The sequence below is a fragment of the Phaethon aethereus genome, assembly GCF_964289735.1.
Source record: "Phaethon aethereus genome assembly, chromosome: 17".
NCBI lineage: Eukaryota > Metazoa > Chordata > Aves > Phaethontiformes > Phaethontidae > Phaethon > Phaethon aethereus.
The window spans coordinates 15934184-15959855 of record NC_138593.1 but is presented as its reverse complement, the minus strand read 5'-3'; the positions used below and the strand labels follow the sequence as shown (position 1 = coordinate 15959855).

The 25672-nt window shown below is 62.3% G+C and overlaps 1 protein-coding gene across 1 annotated transcript; it reads right to left on the bottom strand.

The window, feature by feature from the left end:
- Positions 1-5053: 5053 nt before the first annotated feature.
- SCARF2 (scavenger receptor class F member 2) lies at positions 5054-25178 on the bottom strand (the record flags this gene model as incomplete). The annotated part of the gene is given in 12 exon segments (XM_082007908.1): positions 5054-6502; positions 6863-7015; positions 11202-11323; positions 13084-13201; positions 13281-13384; positions 15859-15987; positions 16397-16615; positions 16732-17251; positions 17572-17673; positions 19463-19521; positions 24822-25021; positions 25023-25178. Coding segments are annotated over 12 exon segments (3087 nt in total). The 3' UTR covers positions 5054-5297.
- Between the last annotated feature and the right edge of the window lie 494 nt (positions 25179-25672).

The following is a 25672-nucleotide window of genomic DNA, read 5'->3' as shown; positions in this document are numbered from 1 at the left end:
GGGCACAGCTTCCCCCTTCCCTGCCAGGGCTGGGCATCCTGCAGGACCGCAGCGCCCGTGCCCACGGCCCCGCGGGCTCCTTCGTGCCTGGGGCTAGCAGCAGCTAAGCCCCCGCGGGGGCAGAGCCGGCGGGCAGAGGGTGGACACACAAGCAGGAGACACTGCCTGCGAAGAGGCTGCCATGTACCGGAGTCCTCCAGGGACGCTGACGAGGTCGCCGATGGCTGCGGTGGGGAATGTGAAATGGTTTTGGTGGCATTGCAGTGGCTGCTTCTCTTCGGGGTCCCGGTCTGTGGCACGATCCGCTCAGCCCAGCTGCGGGGAGCTCAGTGCCAGCCGGATGCTGGCTGTGTGAGGCTGGGGTACATTCCAGTGCCCCCAGCCCGGCCATCCCTGGAGCCGAGGGTCCTCGGGAAGGCAACCAGGGACCATTACATCCACTTCTGGGGGTAAAGGAGGAATTTCCCCCTGCGTAGCATGTACCCACACGAAGTCACTACCTGCAGTGTAGGCTGAATATATATTTATACCCCTACCAGTTTGCCCTGGCTTGTACTCTACCACTGGTGGAGCTGATGGGGCTCCCCAAGCTCCCCCTCCAGCATGAAATACGCCTGGCACCGTCGTCCCCCCGCTCAGTGAGTGCTGAGAGAGAAATTTCCTATATAATTTCAGGAGCCCGTTGTCTCACACGTGTTTCATTCTCATTGGAGTTTCCCTTCCGAGTTTATTTTTGGTAGGGCCTGAAATAGGAAATCAACTGCTGGCAATGGGTTCGCTTTTATCACTGCTCGCTGGCCAAGCCAAAAGAAATGCGCCGTTGTCCAATGCAATGGCTCCTTCTTCAGGCTGGGAAACTGTGAAGATGACCAGTGTTAGTGTTGGTGGAGGAGAGGATGGGCCACAAGTGCCACCGTGCTCCTCTGCTTCCCCTGGCCAAGGTCCTGGTAGAGAGGAGGGCTGGTGGCCGCTGGGCTGGTCCTGCTCCATCATAGCATCTCCTGCCAGCCTCATCCACTGCTTCTTCTTGGTCATGGGAGGCCATGCGACATGCTTAGTCAAGCCATCACGTTGTCACCAAAAACCTTTAACCTGCCTGTTGGCGAAAGTGGCTTCAGGGAAGGTGGCTCCTGCTCCATCTTGAGTGAGCAAAAGACCTGGTTTTGCTCCACATTATGACTTCCTCCCGTGATTGGGTTCAGCTGGTTTTCCCTTGAGGTCAAAGGTTTCTGCATGTCCAAGATGCAGAAGGTTTCTGCAAGCTGCGGTGGAAAGCGGCTAAGCAAAGCAAGTGTATTTATGCTACGTATGATCTTTCCGGGGGGACTCACAGCTGCAGGGGAAATTGTTTTATGGTTTTCAGTCTCTGCTGATTTGTAGACCCCTAAACAAAGTCCCCTCACTGGTATCTACCACAGGGTGCTGTCAGTCAGAAATAACAGAAGTGTGGTGGTGGGATGAAAGCCTGCAGGCCCTGGTAGGGTGCTTGGAAAAGTTTCATGGTCACTTATGTGGAGAAATCAGTCCTTTGCAATGCTGAGGTGTGGTAATGCCTCCACCGGCCACTGCGATGGGGATGTCCTTCATGGCCTGTGGCATCACGGGACATTTCTTGGAGAAGCATCTGATCCATCTGAGCTGAAAAGAACCTGGAGGCTATGGTAGACCTCAGGTTGAACATCAGCTTGTTACTGCTCTTTTCCAGAGTAAGGCAAAGCCTATAGTGGGGGACATTGGGAAGGTCATGGGCAGCCACCTGAAGGAAGCTGCTGCCTCTCTACCCAGTAGGGTCCAGATGTGGGCCTTCTAGTTCAAGAGGGATGTGAAGAAACTGGAGAGGCCCAGAAGTGGGCTACCAACATGGTCATGGAACTAGCACACATTGTGGCAGGAGAGCTGGAGGGGGCTGGGCTGGGTTAGCCTGGCCATGAGGAGGTGAAGGGGGACTGAAAGAAGCCAACAACTAAGATGACGAAGTCGAATCCTTCTTAGTGGTGCCAGATGATACAATGGGGGACAAGAGCCACCAACTGCAGCTTAGGAGGTTCAGGTTGGACACCAGAAGAAAATTCTTTCCTAGGAGAGCGGCGCAGCCCTGGGACAGTCACCATAAGCTGGGGGATCTCCATCCTTGGAGGTTCCCAAGACTCGTCCAGGCAATGCCATGGCTGCCCTGACGTGGTGCATTGCTGCCTGGTTGGGCTGGAGCCTCCAGTGACTTGCCAGGATGCATGTCAGCATCTGTGACATGGGATTTTTGCATTTAGCTGCAGGCTGCTCCCTTGCAGGCTCCCCATGTACCCACACGAAGTCATGTGCAGGCTCCCCTCTGGCTTGCTGGGGTTGTGGTCAGAGCCCGTGGATGGACCCATGCCTGTGTGAAGCTCTGCTGTCCCAAGATAGCCTTGGGGACTGGGGCGAGCTTCCTGGGGCACCAGCCCTAGCTTTGCTGCCTGCACAAGTGAGAAAGTGCCCTGAGAGGAGGCTGGGGCTATTCCCTAATTCACCTTGCTGGGTCACCATCATGAGCATCCTGGCTGGTTCCCCATGGATGCTCTTTAGTGCAGACGTGAAGAGGTTTGTACAGGACCGCGTGATGTCTGTGACAACCTCTTTCCTCTCTAATTGTATTTATTTTTGCAATTTTATTGCCTGGATTAATCTCCTTTCTTTCTCCTAGATCTTTCTGAGCCTCCTGGAAGCCTCTTCTGTTTCTCCAAAGGCCTCTGTGGTGGAGGGAGAGGGACTTCAATGCCATCCCCGTTCTCATAGGCTCAGTGTGCCCATTTTTCTATTGATTTCATCTATTTTGGCTTTGGTGACATTGAGCTGATTCATCACCTCCCGTTACTCTGCTGTGTGATGTCCCAGGAGCAGTTTCAGCTGTCGTCTTTCATCTTCCCAAGTAAAACCTGAGGGACAGGGGAGGGAGAGTGAAGGGACTCTGAAAGGTGGCCAGGAGTCTTGTAAGCAACACCGACAGGTTGCATGATGTCTCATCCCTTTATTCTTCAGCTTTTTGCTATGAGATGATGCTTCTCCAGCCAGTGTCACAGATACTGCTCTGACTCCAGCTCCGCGATGCTGAGCGGTGCCAGGGAGCGTGCCGGAGCCCCGTCCGCGCCCGAGTGCCGCGCTGGGCTGGCTGCGGTCCTGGCTCTGGGTGGTTTCATCCCATCCTGGTGTCCACTGGCTGCCTCCATTGCCTCTGAGACTGCCCCACCACTGGCCTTTTGGTCTGGTGGTCTTCTCCTGGGCCATCACCCCTCACCGTGGACAGAGCTCAGAATGGGGGTGCTCCTGGCTCCCACGGCAGCAGAGCCCCATCTTCATTTCTCGCGGCAGGGAGGGTCCCCTGCAGCCCATGGCTCTGGCTCCTCCGGGGAGAGCCGGGCAGAGCGGCGGTCGCTGCAGCCCCGTGGGCTGGCAGAGGCTCCGGTTGAGGCTGAAGGAGCCTGGCAGGGGCAGAGCCGCTGCCCCAAAGGCCCGAGAGCCCCTCTGCCCGCACAGCTGCATTCACAGCCCCGCAGGCAGCGGGCCCTGGGCGAGTGCCGGGCGCGGCAGGACAGGCAGGGCTTCGCGGCCCTCGGTCTCCTGGAGCGGCTGCAGAGCTCGGCGGCCTGCCCGCCACAGACCCAGGCAGCGACATGGAGCACAGGCAGCGCGCGGGTAGCGTGCAGGCAGAGCGTGAACAAAGCACAGGCAGAGCGCGGGCAGAGCACAGGGAGCAGGCAGAGAGCCTGCAAAATGCACACAGAGATTAGGGAGCGTGCAGGCAGTGGACAGGCGACGTGACAGAAGCAAGCAGGTTGTGCGCAGGCAGGGTGCGTGCAGGCAGGGTGCAGGCAAATTGCAGGCAGGAATGCTTGGGAATCTTGGGCAGAAGCCGTGTGGGAGAAAGCACATCTCAGCTGGCCCCTGGGCTTGTCCCAGCCTTGCCACATGGCAGCACCATGCCCGGGGCTGTGTGGAGCACCCAAACGTTCCCAGGGTTGGTAGCCCCTTGGCAGGTGAGCTAGAAAGCTGGGGTCAGAGCCCTGCACCCCACGGCCAGCACCCTGTGTACCCCTGCATTTGTGTCTCAGCACCCCGAGCACGCAGCCAGGGGTGGACTCCCTTTGCCCAGCGGCCAGAGCTCTCTTGAGCCCCAGGGTCCGATCCTGGCTACGCTGCGGAGGGTCTGACCACAAGACCGGTCTCCCCACAGGGCCCTTGCTGGGCTGGAGGAGGATGTTGGATACTGGGGGGTGAGGGGCTCCTAGTCTTGCCCCTAGGGCTGGTCTCTGCTGCCAGGCGGGCACGTAGCAGCAGCCGCAGCGGGGACCTGCCTCCCCACCCTGCCCCTGCCCGTCACCACCTGCCTGCAGCTGCCAGGTCATCCACTCCCCACTGCATCCCACTCAGGACCAGGCTGAGCACCCGAGCCAGACCAGGCAATGCCCAGCACGTTGCCTGCCCGTGGGGAGCGTGGGGCACGGAGAGATGGCTACAGAAGAAATACATTTTTATTAGGAAAGCACTCTGCAGAGGTGCCAGGCTCTGTCGTACCAAACTAATCCCTCCAACTCTGCTGGATAAGAAGCAGGAGCCCGAAGGGCGTCCAGCTCTGGCCATAAATAGTGCTTTCCTCCTGGCCAGAAGCAACCCCAGGGGCAGACGGGAGGGAGGCATCGGTCGAAACCAGCTCGACCCCACACCGGGCACGGCACGGCTGCGGTGGAAGTGGCAATGGAGAGCCGTGCCTAGAGCCCGGGGTGCCGGGGCAGGGGTTTGCCGCCGGTAGTGGATGTGGGGCACATCCCCGGCGATGCCGTGGGCACCGAGCAGCAGCACCCTCCCACTCCCATGCACCGGGAGCCCGACAGACCAGAGTGGGGCGCGGGAAGCGAGCGGCTCCGTTACTGCAGAATATACCGTGGGTACGTCTAGTACAACAAGCGCTGCTTATGCGATTGATAATACTGCTACAAAAAAGTGGGGGGGATATGCCACGCACAGACCCCCCCAGGTTGGTGACCGGGCGGCTCCCTGCGGTCCGGCCCTGTGTGGGGAGGGCAAGCTGCCAGACCCGGGCAGGGAGCAGGCAGCAGGGCATGGATGGGGAGGACCAGGTCCTGGGGCAGGGGAGACTAGAGGAAAAAGGGGGATGAGAGAGATGGAGGGCAGAGAAATGAAAGCTCAAGGCTCTTCTGGTGCCTCCTGCCCAGTCCAGGCTTCCACATCCGCTGGCCATGCTGGCAAACGTCCTTCCTCCCGGCGTGCAGCCGGCCGGTGCGGGGCCGGTGCCCGGCTCCTGGTCACTGCACTGCCTGAACGGGCACAGCGGCTGCTCTGGGCTGCTCCAGGCTGGCTTCTCGGCTCTTCTTCCTGGGAGGCTTTTTAATGGGGGTTTTCTTGGCCGCTTGCTCGTTGGGGAGAGCCTGGTCATGGCTGCTGCCGGCGCTTGCCTTCTCCACCCGCTTGGGTTCCCCAGCCGCTGGCTCGGCCGCCCCAGGGATCAGTTTTTGCAGATGGGGAGAGGTGGGCAGCAAGGGCTTGCTGGTCTTCTGGCCGCCGGCGGCCACCGAGCGCTTGGCTTTCTGTGGAGGGGTGGGCTTCTCCCGCTGGGCACCCACCCCATTCGCCCGGGTGCTTCCATCCCCCTTGTTGAGGCTCTGAGTCTTTTCCTTCAGCTGGGCGGCCAGCTCTGAGGCCAGGTGGGGATGAAGGGGCTCAGAGCGGGCTTTGCTGGCGCCGGGGCTGCGGGGAGCATCCCTGTTGTCCCCGACCCGCCGCTCCGGCTGGAAAGCGCCCATCTTTCGGAAGGCGTTCTGCACTGCCCCGTTGATGCTTTCTGTTGGCTCCGAGCTGGCTTTGCTCCTCTGCTTGGGCTTGGAAGGCGACTGGGGCTCCCCAGCGAGGTTGGCTTTGCCCTCTGGGACGCCGGGCTCCTTTGGTTGCTTCTGTGCTTTCTCCTTGCCCCGCACGCCGCCCTTCTCCTCTGCTCTGCCCTGCGTGCCGGCCGACGTCTCGCTCGGGCTCCTCTTCCTCTTGGCCAGGCCCTGGCCTTGCTCGGGGCTGCTGGACTGCGTGGCCGCTCGCTCTGGGGACCGGCTGGGCGCCGGCAGTGAGTTGGACTGGCTGGAGTTGTACCTGCCATGGATCCAGGAGACTTTGGGCTTCGTGGCTGGATCTGGGGGACGCGGCTTGGTCCTCTCTGGGGATGGTGGCTTCCCAGGGCTGCGGTGCTCCATGACAGCATCCTCCTCCTCCTTGGACTGCTTGGAGAGACGGGCGACCCGGGCGTAGAGCGCAGCGCCGGCAGAGCCCGACCCGCAGGAAGAGCGTTCACTGTCCGAGGACTTGAGCAGGGGCGTTTCGCTGCTGTCGGCTGGGAAGGCTCTGACGGATCCCGTCTCCTTCAGGAAGGTGTATTCGCCTGCTTCCTCCCCTCCAGCCGGGGCCACCAGCTTGTCCCCGGGGCTGGCGGGTGTCCCCCTGTCCCTGCTGTCACCCACGCTCTCTGTGGGAGGAGAGCACGGGGGTGTCAGGTGGGGATGTGCCCAGGGAGGGGAAGGACCGAGATGCTCCCGCAGCATGGTGGGGCGGCATCCCACCTGGTTCCCCCCTGCGCTCCGGTATGTCCCCAGGCCCTCACATCCCGGTCAGGGACCCCAGCACAAGAAGGCTCTTAAAACAGCCCCGGAGCAGCAAACGCCAACGGAGGGAGCTCTGAAACCGCACGGGAGGCAACATCAGCACCCGCATCCCTGCCCAGAGGGACAGAGTCCCTTGCGTGGGCGGCACCTCTCCGCTGAGCAGGAGGTGGCCCCTGGTGATGGTCCCAAAGTCCCCTGGGGAAGCACCCTGTCTCCCTGCTCACCTTCGTGGGGGACGCAGTACACCGGCCCCTCGTCCGTGGTGTCGAAGGAGGAGAAGGAGCCGCGGGACGACCAGGATGGGGAAGGCTGCTCCACAACGGAGGGTGGCTCGATGAAGCTGCAGTTCAGGGTGTTCTCCAGGTCATGGTGGGCCACTGTGAGGGCGAGGAATTGCTGTCAGTGCCCATCCTGCCGGAACCCCTGGTCCCCATGCCAGCCAGGAGGGTGGGGTGCTGCACAGCTCCCCCCTGCCCAACTTGGGGACAGTGGCAGCATCTCAGGCACGGGGACAGCTCTTGCCATGCTTCCCCATCAGGTCCCCCAGCCAAGCGCTCACAGGCAGAGGCCATCAACCAGCAACCATGGTGACCAGCATCCCCCATGCTTGGGGACAAGCGGCTGTGGACAACAGCAGAGCCCGGGCAAGCCTCCCATCTATGCCCCTCTCCACGGCAGGTCTCCAGCTGCCCAAATCGAGGATGCACATGGCAGAGAGATGAGCCATGCAAAACCCTGGGTCCTGCGAGCACCCCAGTGATCACCCATGAGCTGCACAATCCAGCACAGCCACCCTGCAAAGAAAGTCCCAGTGCTGTGACTGTCCCCTTCCTGGGGAAAGAAATGAACTCCCAGCTTTAATTGCACTAATTTCCACTTCAGCATCACTGTTTGCATTTTCCTTTTCCTCTGCTCCTGCAAAAGGAGGTAGAAGGACGTCCACAGCAGGGGGATGAGCAGCACCATTTTTTCCCAGTTCTGCCACTTGTGAATCCCTTTGCCAGCTTCTCCCGATGAGGAGCATCCCCCCTCGCCCCGGTGCTGCCCGCTCCACTGCAGGGGCCACCCACAGAGAAGCCAAGCGGAAGAGAAAAACCACCAGAGAGGAAAAACTTGGTGTTAAAAATATTTTTGATTTCAACGGTTCAAAAAAAAAAAAAAAAAAAAAAGAGCTGAGCAGTGACAGTTGTCTGGGCCGGGAGGGACAGGTTTTTCTGTTTCAGCATTTTTAAGGCTTTTTGCCAGACGAGTTTATGTCCCAACCACCATGCAGTCCTTTCCTGGGTGCCTGCAGCTTCGGCATCATCCTCAGGGTACCCGCAGAACTGCGGCAGCTCCCAGCTGCATGGAGGGGACCAACACTCCCGGTAAGCCGGGCAGCATCAGATGCTCTTCTCCCCATCCCCTGCCTGCTGGCTTTTGTCCCCTGGGGTGGTGGCAAGGGCTGCAGCCTGGACAGAGCCCTGCTTTGCAGCAAGGGCTGCAAAACCCCAGCGCACAGGGCAGGTTGCCCCCGCACACCAGCTGTATGTCGGTATTTCCAGGTATCTGTAACCTCTGCCCACACATCCCAACCACCTAAGTCACGCTGCAATTTCCTGCTTGGACTGTTTGATTCTTGCACCGCATCCCTGTTTTACAATAAAATAACTCTAAGTGTTACTGGGAAGCCCACCGGAGCATTTATTCTTTATTAGGGAATCTGGCTTCAGAGACGCAGGGTCATTAAAATGACAACAGTGATGCACACTCACCCCTGCATAGTTTGGCTTCTTGGAGAAAGGAGGGAAAAAAAAAAAAAAAAAGGCAGCAATATTTAAAAAGCAAATGGCCTGGAGAGGGGGAAGCAGCAGTTTCAACATGGCTTTCCTTGTAATAAAAACCAAAAAGGGAAAATTAAAAGCAGCCGGCTGGAAGTGGATGAAGGGAGATGCTTCTTGAGAGGGGGCGTGATGAGCGGCCACGAGGCGTCTCTGGGACTCAGATGAGACCCAGGATATGGCCAAAGGATAAAAAGAGGATGTACAGCGCACTCAGAGCTGGGCTCGGGGGCTCCTGCATGGTCCCCTGGGATTTATCCCCCCTGGCCGATATATCACAGGCTGATGGGGCTGGGAGAAATGTGCCCACTTCCCTTGGGTCCCCTCCTGCTGCTCCTCCCTGAAACCTCCCAGGGCCACAGCATCAGGGTGCCGACCCCCGGCCTGCTTGCACGGCGGCCGGTTGGTCTCAAGGCTGGGATGAAGCAGTGAGGAGCAGCAGAAGAGCCGTGGAGGGTGGCCCTGGAGCCCTCCTGGCCGCGCCCCCCCCTCACCCCAAGCTCTCCGCAGTCAGCATCACCCTGGGGGCTGGTTGAGCTTTGCCACTTGGAGGAGACACGGTGGTGGGGTGCAGGAGTGGGCACCCCATGGTGCAGAGCTGTGGTTAGCCCTGGCATCGGTGGGGTGACACACGACCGAGACCCAGGCTGGTACCACTGGTGTCCTGGGCAAGCAAACCCTGTGAGCCTCCCCCACACACAGGGGTGCCCAAACCCGGGCACCGTGGCCACTGGTGCCACCCAGGACGTGGCCACATGGGCTGCCAGCTCAGGTGCAACCCCCACGGAGATGCTGTGCATCCGAAGCCAGTGTTGAGATGGGGGGCACCTTGGCTCCAGGCACCCGACGAGCTTCCGTGGAGCTTCAAAACCTGCTGCCTCGCCTGGGGAGATTCTACCACGCGTGGGCTTGTGCTTGCTGGTGGTGACCATGGTCATGGCCGAGCCCAGAGGGAAAACCTGCCCGGTGCTAGCAAACACACGGCCGTGGCAGCGGCTGTGCAAGGACGTGAGCAGACCTGGAGCACCATCTACCAGGTGTCCTTGGCTTCGGCCAGCACTGGTTTCACCGTGAAATCCCCACAGGGTCCTCAGCACCTCCAGTGTTGACCTGGCACTTGGGATGGGGCATTTCAGCATCCTCCGGACCCTCCTGGCAGGGCAGGACCAACGTGGGGAACAGGTGGCCTCTGCCACCGTGTACTGGCCGCCATGGCTTCCAGGCGGAGCCCGATGAGGAGCATCCCCCCTCGCGTCACTGGGCGTCACAGGAACGCCGCTGCTGCGGGCACCCTGGCAGGTCTGCCTCGCCCAGGGGTTCCCCAGACCCAGCGGCGGCTGGAGGCATCACCAGACCATGCACCAGTGAGACCGGGAGTGGCTGAAGACCGCACTGGCTCTGCCATGCCGTGCGGGATAACATGATGAACACAAGACAACCCCCGACCAAAACCTTTCTCCCAAGTGAAATAACCCCCAACCCCACAAACAGGCTCCAGGAATAGCCCCAGCCCGGCTGGGACCCGAGACCATCCTGAGCATCCCTCCGGCACCAGCGCCGCATCCTCAGCCTTTCCCGGGGCGGCTGCCACCTCGTTTACACGGAGCAGCTGGGTGGGCGCCAGCTGCCGCCGGGCCAGCGTGGAGAAGACGCACGCAGCCCACTCGAGCCCCCCCCGCCCTCGCTGCACACAGGCACCCTCTGTCCTCCCCGAGCCCTGCCCGGCCCCTTCCACAAACACAGCTTCTGTTATCCTCTGTTATCCTTGCAGCAGGAATGTTTCTCCGGCCCTGGCGCACCCTGCTCTGGGGCAGCGCTTTGCTGTGCCTCATGCGGTGAGGAGCCGTCCCCCCTGCTTTGATGCTGGAGCTCAGGCATGGCATGCCGGGATGGGGGCCACCACCATCCCTCCCCAGCCTGGGATGGCGGATTTGGCCTCCTGCCGAGCTGCTGGATGCCAGGATGCAGCCGCTCAGGGCACCCCGCCAGCACTGCACACCCAGGGAGGTGCTGAGCTTGGGGGCACACGGGGCTGAGCCCCGTGCTGGTGCTGCCTTCACCCTCTGGTTTATTCAAGAGGGTCCTCTCCGAGGCAGCACATCTCCATCCTCATGCTGGGATGAGCACCAGGAGGTTTCAGAGCGCGTGGGGTGTTTCAGAGTGTTCCCCGACAGCCCCAACTGCCCTGGAGCAGGAGCTCTGCAGGGTGTGAGCAGCCTCTCAATGCGCCCGGTTCATGCCTGCGCAGCACGGGGAGCTCGCCCAAAATCGCTGCCCCTTCATCTTCAACTCCGCTCTGCACAGCAGAGGGGTGGGCTCCAGCCCCAGCTCAGATGCTCTGGCCCCACAAAGCTGGCGCAGGGTTAGGTCAGGACCAAAAAGGCAAACAAGGCATTTTGCTGCTACGACAGGGACCGTTCTTCTACCCGCGGAAGCTGAAAACCTCACAAAACAGCTCAGCAGAGCTCCAGGCACCGGGTACCTGCCCTCAGGAAGCAAAACAATGTGCTTTCAGATCCAGAAGCGGCAGACTGAGAAAGGGCTGAGCTCCTGCGAGCCAGGCAGCTCGCACCAAGCTTTGTGATAGTCCCGGGGACCCGCGCGTCCCCGTCACTGCTCTGCCATGCTCACTGCCCTGGGTTTGGGGCTTGAAATGATGCCGTGAGTCACATGTGCTGTCCCACCAGGAGTAAAGTCCCTGGGGTTTGGCTCTCTGCCCCCTTCCCAAACACCAGCACCTCACCTACGACTTTGGGTAACTTCTGGCGGCGCAGGGGGATGCGCGGGAGCTTCATGCTGATCCGACTGAAACGCCCACACAAGCGTCTTGGTGGCTTCTTCGCTGCTGCCGGGTCCTGGCTGGAGCTGCAAGAGAAGGCAATGGCCCCCTCAGAGAGGCACCAGCACCCGCCCATGGTGGGGACAGCCTCCGTGGGGTGAGACAGCGGGTCAGGAGCTCAGGGATGCTGCAAATGCAGAGGGGTTTCAGGGAAGAGCCTGGGGTGGCTCAGTGCAGGGACCTGCAGGGCTGCTGCCAGCCCCAGGCACCAGCTTGCATGTCGCACTGGGATGCAGAGCCAGAGGATGATGACAGGGCTGGATTCAGCTGTGGCCATCAGCAGCCTGGCCCCAAAACACCCACAACTCCAGGCCAAGACCCTGAATCTTTAAAAAAAAATAAAAATCATCCCAACCCAAAAACAAACACGTGGCTTCTCGTTATTTGCTCTCTGGTTTTGAAGCCTCCTGGGGCCGAGGTTTCAAGCAATTATCTGCAGCCGCAGGAGCGAGCGGCTTCGCGTGTTGATGTAAGGCAACCTGCGACATGCCCACCGCCGCTGCGGTCCCTTGGGCGGCTCCGGCAAGGGACTGTGCTGGGACAGCACCACGGGTGACCCAGCTGTTTGGGGACATCACAGGGGTCCAGGCACCCCGGGAGAGCGGAATCTGCTTTGAGCCATTTCCCCTCTCCCTGTGCGGGGCTGTGTTCGTGCTTTTATCCGCGGGATAATTACACGCAGCCCCCAGGCTCTCCAAGCCAGATGTGCTGGGCTGGGATTGAGCTGGCAGGGCTGCAAGGGGAGGCTTCCGGAAAATTCCTGTGCAGCAGCCGGCGGCACGAGGGGAGGCTTTCTCCGCAGCTGGAGGAGCTCCCACGGCCCGCTCATCCCTTGCTGAGCGGCACAAGCCTTCCCACCCTGCAGCGGGGCTGTCCCCATCCCCACGGCAGGATGTCACCCAGTGCTGCCGAAATGCTGCCGGCAACCCGACCTTGCCCCAGGACCTCACCCTCCCTGCCCCGAACGTCCCCGTGGGGGACAGCTGGCAGCGCCAGCGCCGATCACCCTGCCAGGTCTCATTTCTCTGTATTTCTCCAATAGGAAATGGGACAGAGTCAAGCATGGTCCCGCTCACAGCAGTGGGGAGATGCAATGACTTGAAGAGCTGCTCTAGATCAGAGGATGAGGTGGTATAAAGTAATAAAAACGTTACCAAATCTTTTAGCTACTGAATCTAGTCGTACAATGAGACTCAGTGCTAGAAGTCAGCAGTCCTTTGTGCTCTCTCCTGTTTTCTCTCGTTTTCATTTCCCCTGCTCCCAATCTGCCTCTCCTGATGTGTCTCACCCTCCCAGCTGGATAGCAGAAAACCTGCCTCAGGGGTTTGTTCTGGGGTTCTCGGTCACGTCTCGATGCCCTCGTTGTATTTTGGGGTTCCCTCTGCAGATCAGTCCCAGCCCTCCAGAGACTTGAGGGGACCTGGTGGGTGTCCATGAAGTGATGGCCCACAAGAGGGGAACAAAGTCAGGGAGAGGGGGAAGGGTGTCCCCCAGGCAGGGCTCACCCCGAGTCCCTCCATCAGCCGCTCAGCTGGGTGCTGCCCTGAGGATGCCCTGGGACTTGCTCAGACCCGGGGACTCACAGGGCACACGGTGCCAGGCGGGCAGCGCTGCTCTGCCTCAGTTTCCCCACAGCTCTGCTGTCCCAGTTCGGTCCCTGCACCCCCCCAGTCCCAGCCCTGCACCAGGCACCGACGTCCCCAGCTGTGCCCAGACCTGCAGCTCCCCTCCCTGCTCAGGCTTCGCGGCACGGCCCGGCAAGAGCCCGCCTGGCCCTGGCACTCACCCGCGGACGTCGTCCTTCTTGCGGCAGACGCAGCAGCAGCAGAGCAGGGAGAGCAGGAGGATGAGCAGCAGCGCCAGGAGGGCGCCCGCCCCGATCACCCCCATCCGCTGGTTGGCCTCTGCAAGACAAAACCGGAGAGCTCAGCCCCGATGCCGCGGCGGAGCCTGGCACGCCGGCCTGCGCCCGCTGGCACTCACCCATGTGGCAGGCGCCCGTCAGCGGGTCGCAGGCGCCGTCGTGGCAGCTGCAGGCTTCGGCGCAGTTGGCTCCGTATCGGCCGGGTGGGCAAGTCAGGTTACAGCTGGAGAAAAGGGGCCGGGTGAGAGGCCTCGCCACGCTGGCTGCTGCCCCTCCCAAACCCTCCGTGCTCCGGGAAAAAGCCGGGGGCACTTCTCCAGCCTGCTCCAACACAGCCCCCCGCACCCTGGGGGACCCCGTAGCCCCCAGGGAGCAGGAGCCCATCACCCACCCAGCGGCCTCGCCCATCGCTTGGCCTGGCTGGAGCTCAGACTCTCTCCCTGCTCCCCGTGCAGGGCTTTGCAATTAAGCGCAGCAATTACGAAAGGTTGTTAACCCCGCGGTCACACTCAGAGTCACCCTGGCATCACGCGCGGGGCTTCCAGCTCAGCTCGGCGGTGACGTGGCCACAGCACCCCCGGACTTCCCCCACGGCCGGAGCCATGGTGGCCATGAGCTGGGAAGGTGCCCAGACTGATTTTATTTTTATTTTTTGGCCTCCAAGAAGCAAAAACAACTGAGCAGCCCTGAGGGCATCTGCTCTGTCAGAGCGGACTGTCCAGGTTTGGCTAAGCCCGACTTCAAATCTCCACCACCGGTAAAATGGCCTCCCCAGAGGCATCACCGAGGCACTGGGAACATGCACGAACAGGCACCAACCTGCAAGTATCAAGGGCTTGAGCACAGAAAACATGCGCCGGGCACCCATCAAAGCAAGTGGGGCTCTCTGCGCCAGTGGGACCGACCCTGGACCTGCCACCGCAGCTGTAGGACAGGCACCGCAGTGCAGGACCCGGATGGATTTGGGGGATGCTGGCAGCCCTGCTGGGCACCAAACCCTCCGCCAGCTGCTCACTGGCAGCAGCATCCTGGCCAGAGCGGCTGCAGCTGTAAGGAGCCAGCGGGCCCCAGCCCAAACCTGCTCCCCTGGGGACGCAGCTGCCCCCCAGCCCTCGGCGCCGTGCCCGGAGGCGGCTCAGCCCATTTCACACTCCGCCGACCTTCAAAGCGCTGCCCCGGCCAAGCCTCGTGCCGCCAGGCGCCGCGTGCCCGCCGGGACGGACGCTGAGCCCCCGCGGCCGCCCCGAGCAGCTGCGCCGGGGCAGCAAACGCAGCCGGGCCGGAGCAGGGATATTTCCCTGGCAACCCAAAACTCCTCACGCCACCAGTTGGACCCACATTTCTGCCCCAGGCTGAGATTTTGGGAGAGCGGAGGGGGGCAGTTTTTCTCCAAGAGGGTTCCGACACCTCTGGGAACGATGCAGAGGAGATAAACTGCTTTGCGCATGCCACAAATATTTTAGCAGCCTTTCCTTCAGCACCCTCCCGATGTAGAGCTGAGAGGACACCCCTGCACGGTGAGGACATCCCTTCTGCCTTCCTTGCAGAAATCGTTCCCTTTTCAGCAAAATTATACACTGCTCACAGAAACACTGGTTTGCACATAGTCACAGGGATCCGCCCAAGCACCAAGAAGTCCCCGAGCCTGCCCGGCGGGCACCGTATGGCACAGCTCAGCCTGCAGTTACAGCTCCGGGACGCTGCTGGGGCCAGGGCTGCATCCCGAGCATCCCCGGTCCCTGCGTCCCCAGCGCTGCACCGGGGCCTTGGAACAATTTAAGTCATGCGCTGCCATCTGGTGCTGTGCCAAAATCGCCACTGCACACCCCTGGTGAGCACCAGGACCCTCTTACCTCTGGCTTTGCTACCGAAGGTGGCAGCGATGCCCAGCGCAGGCATCCTGAGCAGGTGCTGGTGCCCAGCCGGCTCTTGCGGCAGCACAAGTGGTTGGCAAAGCCCCCAAAAAACCCACGTGAAATGCGAACACTCCCTGTTTATACGCCTCGAGTGAAACGCCGGCGTGGGCAGGATGCCAGCTCCAAACCCCCGTCGCTGCCGTCACCCTTGCAGTTAATGGCCGGGAAAATCTGAGCAACACCCGGCAGGACCTGGGGGAACTGGTCTGCGTGCCCCCGCCGGGTGGGAAACACTTTCCTTGCCTCTTCAAACAGCATTTCAGTTCCACACTGGAAAAAAAACACCAGGGGATGACAGCAGGACGGCAGCATCCCTTGTGCCCCTTCCTTGGGCAGGAGGAAAGGGGAAGGACCGGGGGGCTCTTGCCGGGGCTGAGGAAGACTCCGGCCAGAGCCGCAGCTCACAGCAGAGCACCCCGCAGATGCCATGGCCGTGAGGCTATTTGCTATTCTGAGATGTGGTTTTCTCTCTCTTTTCAGCTAGAAATTCCACCCTGGACTGAAAAAAAGAAAAACCAAACCACCGTTTTGTCGACGGCATTTATTTTTGCCAAACAGCCGTTTCCTGAAGCAAAACCCCTCTCTTGCAGCGTTACCTCGCTGCTAACAGCTCCACGAGTGCGTCCTTTCCCCTCCACTCCAAAAGCATCCGAATTATTGCCCATGAGTGCTTCCACCGCAGGAAACCTCTCAGCTGGGAACCGAGCAGGACCCAAGGGGACAGCAGGTGCCTGAGCAACACCCGTGCCCCGGGGCGCACCCCGAAGCGTGGCTCACTTACTAGGTGCCGTGGGAGCCGGGGCGGCAGAGGCACCGGCCAGTCTCGAAGTGGCACTGGCCGTTGACGCAGTCGCTGCAGACGAAGGCGCAGTTCTCCCCGTACGTCCCATTCCGGCACTTGGTTTCACACCTGGGGAGGGATGAGGGCAGGTGGCTGGAGCACCTGTGGCTCCACGGGACCCTGGCTTCCCTGCCCCCAGCCTTCCTGCCTGCCCTCCTGCCTGCAGGCAGGGAGATGGGGCTGTGCGTTGTCAGCCCCATTCGGGTACTGCCAAGTCCCAGACCCAATCCTGGGCGCAAGAGCCCGTGGGAAAGCATCAAAGCTGAGCCCCACTGCAATGGGGATGCTACTTGGGGACATGGGGCAGGCGTCTTGCAGGCTCCCTCCGGTCTCGTGGCCATGCCAGCAGACTCAGCCCATCCCTGCCCTCCCCTCCTGGCTGCGGAGACACACAGCCACCCCGCTGCCTGGGCAGGGAGCAGCGGGGAGGCTGGGCATCACCCTGCCAGGGCCCAACCCTGCACCCACCCGCACTCACCGGTCTCCGATCCAGCCCGGGTTGCAATGGGAGCACTTGCCATTGATGTGGTTGCAGGTGTGGCCGTCCTTGCAGGGGGGACAGAGCTTCTCGCAGCCCTCTCCATAGAAGCCGGCCGAGCAGGGCTGGTCGCACTTGGTGCCATTCCAGCCCGCCTCGCAGGTCAGGCAGCGCCCGTCTGCCACGGTGCACGGCTGCAGGCTCTTGCACTGCCCGCACCTGCAATGGCCGAGGGGGGACCCATCACCCAGCGCAGCATCCCCAGAACCTCCTGCCCGCCACGTCCCACCGAGCCCACGGTGCCGGATCAGGCCCAGCGGGGTCTGGCCACTCACCGCCTCCTGCAGCCTTGGCCGTAGAAGCCAGCCGGGCACGGCTCACGGCAATACTTCCCCCGGTAGCCCGGCTCGCACGTGCAGGTCCCGTCCACCTGATTGCACTTGCCCTTGTAGCACTGGCAGTAACGGTCACAGCGGGGCCCGAACGTCCGCTCCCGGCACTGGCAGCGCCCCGTGAACTGCTCGCAGGGCGAGTTGTTGCAGGAGCACTGGTTGTTGCAACCGCGGCCCCACCAGCCAGGCTGGCACAGGCAGTTGCCCGTCTGCTGGTCGCACTGGGAATTGTGGCTGCAATAGCAGGAGCTGGAGCACTGGGGTCCCCACCAGTTGGGCTCGCAGGTGCATTTGCCCGTCTTCTGGTCGCACTTGCCGTGCTTGCAGAGGCAGACGTTCTCGCATTTGGGACCCCAGCGGTTGGGGTTGCAGGTGCACTGGCCCGTCACGTCCTCGCATTGCCCGTTGGGGTGGCAGCTGCACATCTCCTTGCAGTCGGGACCCCAGAACTGCCGGGGACACTCTGCAGGCAGAGCTGTCAGCCCCAGCACTGCCTGTGGGACAATCCCACCACCGGCCACCACTGGAGACCCCCCAGGCCCAAGGGGACCTCTCGACCACAGTCTCCCCACCTCCTCCTAGTGCCCTGGGTCTCAGAGGAGACCCCTCCAAAGGGTCAATGTCCTGGGGACAAAGCCAGGGGCACAGACAAGGGCAGAGCAAAAGCATCTGCAGCCCCATCACTGATGCTCTGCTCTGGGAATTTACCCCGGGATGAGCCAGCACCCCAGGGCCGCCCCAGTGAACCGCGCCGAGGACATGCGGGCGCCTGCTGGTACTCACTGGTGTCGCAGTTGGCACCGAAGTAGCCGTGGCGGCAGCGGCACTCGCCGGGCCTGACGCACACCTCATTCTCCTTGCAGGTGAAGTTCCCCTCACACACAGCTGGACGGACAGACAGATGGCAGGCATGAGCGCGAGGGCCATTGGCCTCGTCCCTGCTCCCCCAGCCCCCTCCCCAGCCCCACAGAGCAGGGGAAGGGCTGCGCGGTGGCACTCCGGGTGCTGCTGAGCTGTGGCACTGTCACCGTCCTGGCAAGCAGCCGGGCAGGCTGGATGGGACCCTCGCCAGAAAAATACCACCAGCCTCCTGCCACCCAGCCCAGCCCCGTCCCTGCCACCGGCTGCACGCAGCGGCAGCGTCCCTCGTCCCTCGCTCAGCTCCGTATCGCCAGCAGACGCGCTGGGGAGAATGGGGACACAGGGTGGGGGGCTCGCAGGCAGCCGCGAGCACGGTTCCCCGTCCCCTTCCCTGCTCCCCTTACAGACCACAGCGGTGTCACTGCCACCCCCACCACCGCCTCTCCCGCGTGGGCCACCAGCTCCTCTCCTGCTGAGGGGACCTTGCGCTGGGGCCAATGCCCAGAGCGGGGCAGGCACAGGACGTGGGACAGGCAGCACCGCAGTGCAGGCAGGTGCAGGCAGATCCCACATGGCCCTGGACAAGCCTCCTTAGCCACCGGGAGGGGGAGAGTGGACCACCCATCCCATCCACCTTACCTGGAAGTTCTTAGACCTACGGTGATGGATACTATAGAAACCCCTAAAATAGACAGATTACACAGGTTAGGAGCAGTGAGTCTAATGGTTAGAGCAGGTTGGGGGGGGGCACGGAGATGGGGACAGCTCGCTGGTGGGACCATCCTGCCCTCCCTGTTCTGGCAGACCCTGTCCTTCTCTCTTTCTGCCGGCACGCCGAAGGGACCGCGTCCTGTTCCCAGCGCACGGGCACCCAACGCATGCAGCGAGCGGTTACGAGGGCTCATGCACGGTGGGTTAGTCGGTTACGTGGTCTTCACCGCCGGCTGCAAACTGCTGACGCCCCAGGCCGGTGTGCAGAGCTCCTCCGGCTCTCCTGGGCCAAGGCAAGCCCCGTGGCCAGCTGAGACTGTGGGGAGTAGCACAGGAACCCCAAAACAGCCGCCTGCATCGTGGTAGCAGGGAAGGGGATGAGAGCTCCCGGGGCTTCATGCTGAGCATCCCTGCTGGGCTCGCCACGGCCCCCAGTAAGAGTTGTAACGCTTGGCATGGCCCCAGCTGGGGCTGCCCTGCCTGCAGGCTCGGTGGCCCCTGCCTGACAGCCTGCCTGCTCCGGCAGCCTCTCCCCAGTGGGGCCACGATGGACACGTGCCTGGTCTTGGCAGCTTCTCCTCCACTGGCGGCTCTGTCCTGGCTCCCCGCGCTGCTGTAGCACCCGTGGGAACTCTCTAGGTCCCAACCCCGCGGCTGCACCTTCCCGGTCCCCATGCTTCACCCTGGGGGACACCTCACTGTCCCTTCGGTCCCAGAGCAGCACCCCCAAGTCCTTGGACCCAAAGCTGCCCAGCACGGATGGAAACCCCCCAGCCTGGGAGCCTGGGTGTCGCTCCCCATGGAGAAGCCCATGGGGGGCTGGGGCAGAGGGTGCCCCAGGGCCGGGCTCTGTGACCAGCGCCCCAGCACTGGGTTTGAGCACCCATTCCATCCACACGCTGCTGCCCTCGAGCACCGCAGGGAGGCACGGCAGCCTCCAGCAGCCCTGGGGCGCCCGGCTGCAGGCAGACGTCCCCGGGACAGGGTGTCCTTGCCGCGGGGCTCATCACGGTGGCCCCTGACAGCAGTGGTGAGGCCAGGAGGGCTCAGCAAAGGATGGGCAGATGAGCGGAGTCCAACAAAGCAAAATACCGGTGCTTACCTGTTAAACACTCGCTTCCTTGTTGCCTCCATCCTGGGCAGCACACGAGCACTGAGGAACTGCAGGGGAAAAAAACCCACCACAAATGGTTACGACCCTCAGAAAGTCCTGGTCCTTCCTCTCATTAATCAGGAGCAATGAAACAATGAAAGCTGCATTTGCAGCTCTTAATTGTAAAAAAAGTATAATCCCAAAGACCCCCAAAAGGTGGGGCCTGCACAGTGAACGTCCCCACGCTGCTCTTCTCTGCCTGCCTGCACCCTGCTGCCTGCGTGCTCCCTGCTGCCCTCCTCTGCCTGCCTGCACCCCCATGTACAAGCCGGGTGATGGCAAGTGCAGGACGGTCCCTGAACCCTCGAGTGTCCTGGAATGCCACCAGGCCCGGGAATCACCGTGCACAGGATCATCAGCCAAAGCGTTTTTGGCACAGGCTTGACTCTGGCCAACACCAGGATGGGGTCTCACACCCCCATGGAGGCTCAGCCAGGGACACCCCATGGGGACGGGACACGTGGGGACTAAGCAGGGACACCTCACCCACACTCATTCAATGACCACCCTAAGTGGTCGGCTGGGGGCTCACAATGCTGCAACCCAGGCATGGGGAACGTGCTCCCTGTGCCGTGACACCGCAGGGACCCCCAGGACAGGGGAGCCCTGCTCATCCCGGGGTCGACCCACTCATCCCCGGGGCGACCCGCACCGCCTGGTCCCTCGCCAGTGACGGGAACGATGCTGGAGGGTTATAAACGGTCCAAGCGGACGCTGCAGTCGAGGAAAACTTCACCCAGGCTGGTCCGGCGGCGCAGACTGGAATGCATTCTGCTTTTTCTTTTTTTTTTTTTTCCCTTTTCCTCTTTATATGTAACAAATGCAGAAGAGGAGGAGGAGACAGCGAGGAAGTATTCGCTCAAAACCCAGCGCAGTCACAGGACCGCGTCTGGCTGCCAGACCGCCTTGTCCTGGGGCCGGGGAGGGAGCTGCCGGCAGCCCCCCGGCCAAATGCGGGTACCGAGGAGGCTGGACACAGCTCCCACCACCAGCCCCTTGACAGGCAGCACCCACACGGCCAAGTGAGGAGCATCATGTCCCCCTTTTCACGGTGGATGGTGAAAAATTGGAAAAGAGGCAGAAAAGAACCACAAAAATGATTCAAGGCCTGGAAAAAATGCCTTGCAGCTGGAGCCCAAAATAGCTCCATCTATTCAGCCCGTCGAAGCGGTCGCAAGATGCTGCGATGGCAGCTGGCAGGTACCCCCTGTGCGGGGACCCCGGGGCTCGAGTGGGGGGCTCTGCTCCGGCCGAGCGTGCAAGGGGATGCGCGGTGTTAATGGCAAAGGGCAGCCAGCCACCAAACCACCTCTCCGAGGACCAGGTGGGCTGGAGATGAAGTTCTTCTCCGCAAGACACTTCAGGCCGCCCTCCCCGAAAAGCCTCGCCAGCTGTGCCGGGATGCTTGGGAGCAGATGGGGAAGGGTCCGTGGTGCCCTGACCCTCCCACAGCACAGCCAAAGCACCCACTGTCCAACCCAGGGTTGCCTTCACCACCCTTTAAAAACCCTGGTTTGGTGGTTTTTAGATGAAACCGCTGCAGGTTTGCAAGGGGAAACCCCTCCACTTGGGAGACCTCCTCCCTTGAACAGCTCAGCCTGGCCCCCAAAAAGGGCATCGCGGATGATGCGCCAAAAATCACCACCCGCAATGAGAGCCCCGAGCTGATGGCGGGGAGCCGGGAGCCGCTGAGACACGGCTGAAAAACCCTTCCCCTGCCGCGAGCTGGAGGCGGCGTGTGGGACTGCGACCACCACCAGCTGGGACCCCAGCCCACCCACCGCCTCGCTGGATGCAGGATTTGTGCTTATCTTTTCACTGATACCTAATCTCTCCTTCACCGTGCCCGGCGATGCCTTCCCGCACCCCTCAGCTCAACCCCCGCCTCATTTATCTGCGGCTTTGACAGCAAATAAACTCGCTCCTGTTGCAAGAAAAGGCAGCTGGGATGCAGCACTCGGTAACTGGTGCTCCCAGTGCAGCACACAGACTGGTCCCCGAATGTGTCTGGCCCTGGGTTGGTGCTGGCTGCAGAGATGACCGGCACCCCTCGGAGCGCGGGTCTGAAACACCTCCCATGATCTCAGCTCCTCCCAAGAGGGCTCACTCCATGCGCGCCGTGACCACTGGAACTGGGATAACTGGGAGATCTGTTTAAAAGCCCACTCCTGACCCACACAGACATGCCACCGCAGACATGCGCAGTGCAAATACATTTTCTTTTCCTTTTTCTTTTCTTCAAAGCACTACAAATGCTGGGAGAAAGAAGAAAGAAAAGCTGCCTCTGAGATGTGGCCGAGGCTTGGGAGCTTCGCTGATGTGGAGGAAACAGAGCCAGAGCTGTGACCTGCATGGACAGGGGCCTGATGCCAGCGTTGCCCCCAGCACACAGCCATGTTCTGCTCATGCCAAGCATCAGCAGGACCTCCACAAACGCTCCAGGGGTTTCTAGAGAGGCAGAATATTTTTCCTGAGGATTAATAACCCATGTTGCTCCCTGAAGCAAGTCCCCTTTACCTATGGCTATGGAGAAGGCTCCCAAGGCAGGAGGGACAGCCCCTCATCCAGATGAAGGCAGCCCCCCCTAAGTAACGAACAGCAGGCTTACACCCCCAAAAGCAGGAGCGAGACCCCGGGACTCAGGTGAGCGCTGCTGCCCGTGGTCCTGGGCAAGACCTCCCCACTCTCAGCTTGCTGGACGGAGCTGCAGAGGAGTCCTGTGGTCGCGCAACACGTCCCTGAAGCCCAGAGCATCGCTGTCACCTCCACCAGCTACGCGGCCATCCCCAGTGCTCCCTACCCCACCACTCCTCCCGAGCATCACCCTGGCGCTGAGCTCCTTCTTTCTCCATGTCACCCATCACTCGGTCCCACCCAGCTCCCCCCGTGTGGCACACAGGGCTCTTGGGACCACCAGGTCCCAGCCAGCAGCATCGCCCCAAGCCGATGCCAGCCGCAGGTCCCCGACCCGAACCCAGCCTCAGGTTGCAGGCAAAGACAGAGATCCCCTAGTGCAGGCAGGAGTAGGATCGCGTATGCAACGGGAAACCCCTTGGGCAAAGAAAGAAAAGAAAAATAAATTAAAACCCCAAAGATCGCCAAAGAAGAGCATTAGTGAGAGCAGGACAGGGACAAAGCAATGACTACACATGCAGGGCTCTCATCAGTCGGCATCCCAAACAGCAGCTTTGGAGGGGGTCATGGCGACTTGTAACTGATTATAAAAGAGCTTCAAATTTAGGAGCAAGTTGCATTTAGTACACAAAACTTTTTAACACCAAATAGCCCCCAAATACACCCTCTTCTCCTACCCACTAGCTGGGTCTCAGGAGGTTGCAGGAAGGGCTGAAGGAGAATCCTCCTCTCGAGCTCTCCAAGACCTGCAGACGGCATCCCTGAGCGATGCCTGGATGTGCTCAGCAGAGCCCGGCACTTGCACAACCACCTGGCCAAGAACCCAAGCAGCAGTTTTACCGAGTTTGGGACACACACCCCAGGACACCCTCCCCAAGCCACATCCAGCCCAGCTGCCCCCAGCCCCCAGCACAGGGCAGGACCCGCAGGTCTGGGGCACCTGCCCCGGGCTCCTGGGGCCACCAGCGTGGGTTTGGATGGTGACACATGGTGTGTCCTCCATGCCGAGGGGAGCTGCACAGTAAAGATCGGGGTGGGTGCCAGGCATGTGGGTGGGGAGGGAAGAAGGGTTTGCAGATGGGTGAGGGGTGGAAAACAATGCAAACATCATCTCAGCTTCCTAGGGACCGTCCCTTCCCCACCTTGTCTGGCTCTTAGGCTGCCTCCAGGCCCCATTTGCCACGGGAGGATGGACACCCTGTCCTGCTTGCCAGGGAGTGCCTCTTGTGCACCCTACAGCACCCATGGGTGGGCACGCATTTGAACCCTGCAGCGCTGGGTGCAGCATCTCCCCCACCTCCATCCAGCATGGATGGGGAGGGTCCCTGTGCAATGGGGAGCACCCAGGAACCCCATCCCCAGCATCCTGGGGAAGGATACCGGGAACAGGGGGGGATGCTGCTCACATCCCCTCTGCCACCCCAGGACATGGTGGCAGTTTTGCTGGGAACCAGCTCAGCAGATCCCAGCAGCCGAGGAGGGACCGCTCCCCGCATCCTCCCCTGCCAAGGAACAGCACAGGGCTGGGAGCTGCAGCAGCTCTGGCTCATGAAATGCCTCCTTAGGAAACTCAGCCTGTAATTTGAGGAGGGGGCACCAGCGCCCTGCGGCCCTGCTGAATGGAGCCATTATGCGGGCCCCTCTCGCTCGCAGCACATGTTTTCCTTGTGGACTCATCTGACCTCACAGGCGAGATGTAAAGGTGCGTTTATGGCCTGGGCCCCCCATAAAGGGCAGGGGATCTTGCTCTCCAGCCGGGAGGCAGCAGCTGTGGGAGCTCTACCCCCTTTGCTGGGGCCAGCCTGGCCGAGGAGCCTGGCCAGCACCAAGCCCGAGTGCTGCGAAGAAGCTTGGCCCAAGGTGATGCTCTGCAAAGCGACTCATGGTGTACAGAGAGCACCGGGAGGGGGGACAAGGCAGTGCCAGCTCCCAGGGCCCTGCCCTGGGCCAGGCAGGCAGGATGTGATCCCCGGGGAGAGCCAGGCACTGCTGGCACCCACTTTCTAAAGCCAAACCCAAGGGTCCTGGAGCTGCCAATTCCGCCATCCCAAGCAGCCCGGGGCAGCTTCACCAGGGTACCCGGAGCATCCCGCATCCTGCCAGCTCAGTCTCGGCTGTGGGATGGGCCCCGGGTGGTGCAGGACCGGCCCCCCACAGTGCAACACGATCCCCGGAGGCACCCCGGACCAGCTCCCCACAGCAGAACCGGCCTCGGGGATGCCGGATTGGCCCCCACAGCACGACCCGATCCCCGGAGGCGCCCAAGAGCAGCCTCTCACAGCAGAACCGGCCCTGGGGGGGGGCACGACCGGCCCCGGAGGCATCCAGGACCGGCTCCCCGCAACACGCCCGGCCCCCGCGGAGTGCAGGACCGGCTCCCCGCAGCAGGGCTGACCCAAGGCGTGGAAGTACAGGCTCCCCGCAGCACGCCCGGGGAGCGGAACCAGCCTCCCCGCTCCCCGCCCCGCTCGCGCTCAGCTCCTCGCCCCTTCCCCGGCGCCCGGATACCCCCGCCTCAGCCCCGCACAAGACGGACTTTGTCTTGGAGGGCGCCCAGGCCGGAGCAGGGGAGCGGCGATCCCCGCCACCCAGTCCCACCGCGCCTCCTCCCCCCGAACCGTGGGTCGGGGGTCCCGTCCCACCCCTCCACACCTGCCCGCCCCGCCGCTCCTACCCGCCGGCCCTGCAGACGTTCCTGCCGCGGGGGCTCAGCTCCTGCGCGGCCCCGCGGCTCAGCAGCAGCAGCAGTAACGGCGGCAGCACGGCGGCTCCGGCGCGGGCGCGGCGGGGCGGTCGCAGCCCACGGGCCGCCATGACCGTCGGAGCGGCGGGGCCCGGCTTGACCCGGCCCATCCCATACGGGGCCGAGCGCTCTGCCCCCCGCCGCGGCTCCGCCGTGCCCGGTGCCCGCCCTGCCCTGGCGGCTGCTCGCCGGGCGGAAGCCGCGGTGCGAGCGCTCCGCCGCCGCCGCCCCCGCGCCCCTCTCGGCGGCGGCGGGAGGGGCCCCGCCGCCAGCCAGGAAATTCCGCATTGGTTCCCCTGACGGCGGGCCAGGCTCCGGGGGCCGCCGGCCGCCGCCCCCCCGCCTCTCCGCGGGGCAGCACCGCCCCGGCGGCCCCGGGGGTCTCCAGCGGGTAGGCAGCCCCGCGGAACCGGCGGGGTGTACCCGAGGCGGGGGAAGGCTGCGAAGCCCTGGCTTCCAGTTCAGCCCGGGGATCCGGTAGCTCTCAGGTGCCCGGCAGTCCCGGGAGTTCAGTGGCTCCGGGGTTTGGGCGGCCCCGAGGTGCGGCAGCCCCGGGGTCTGGCTGTCCCCGGGACCTGGCGGCTCCAGGGGCCCGACAGTTCTGGGTGTTCTGGTGGTCCAGCAGTCCTGGATGCCCAGCGGCCCTGGGGTCCGGCTGACCTGGGGATCCAGCCGCTCCAGGTCCAACAGCCCCAGCTGTGGGACAGCCCCTGGGTCCGGCTGTCCTGGTAGTCTGGCAGCTTCAGGTGCCTGTGAGCCCTTGGGAGTCCATCAGCCCCAGT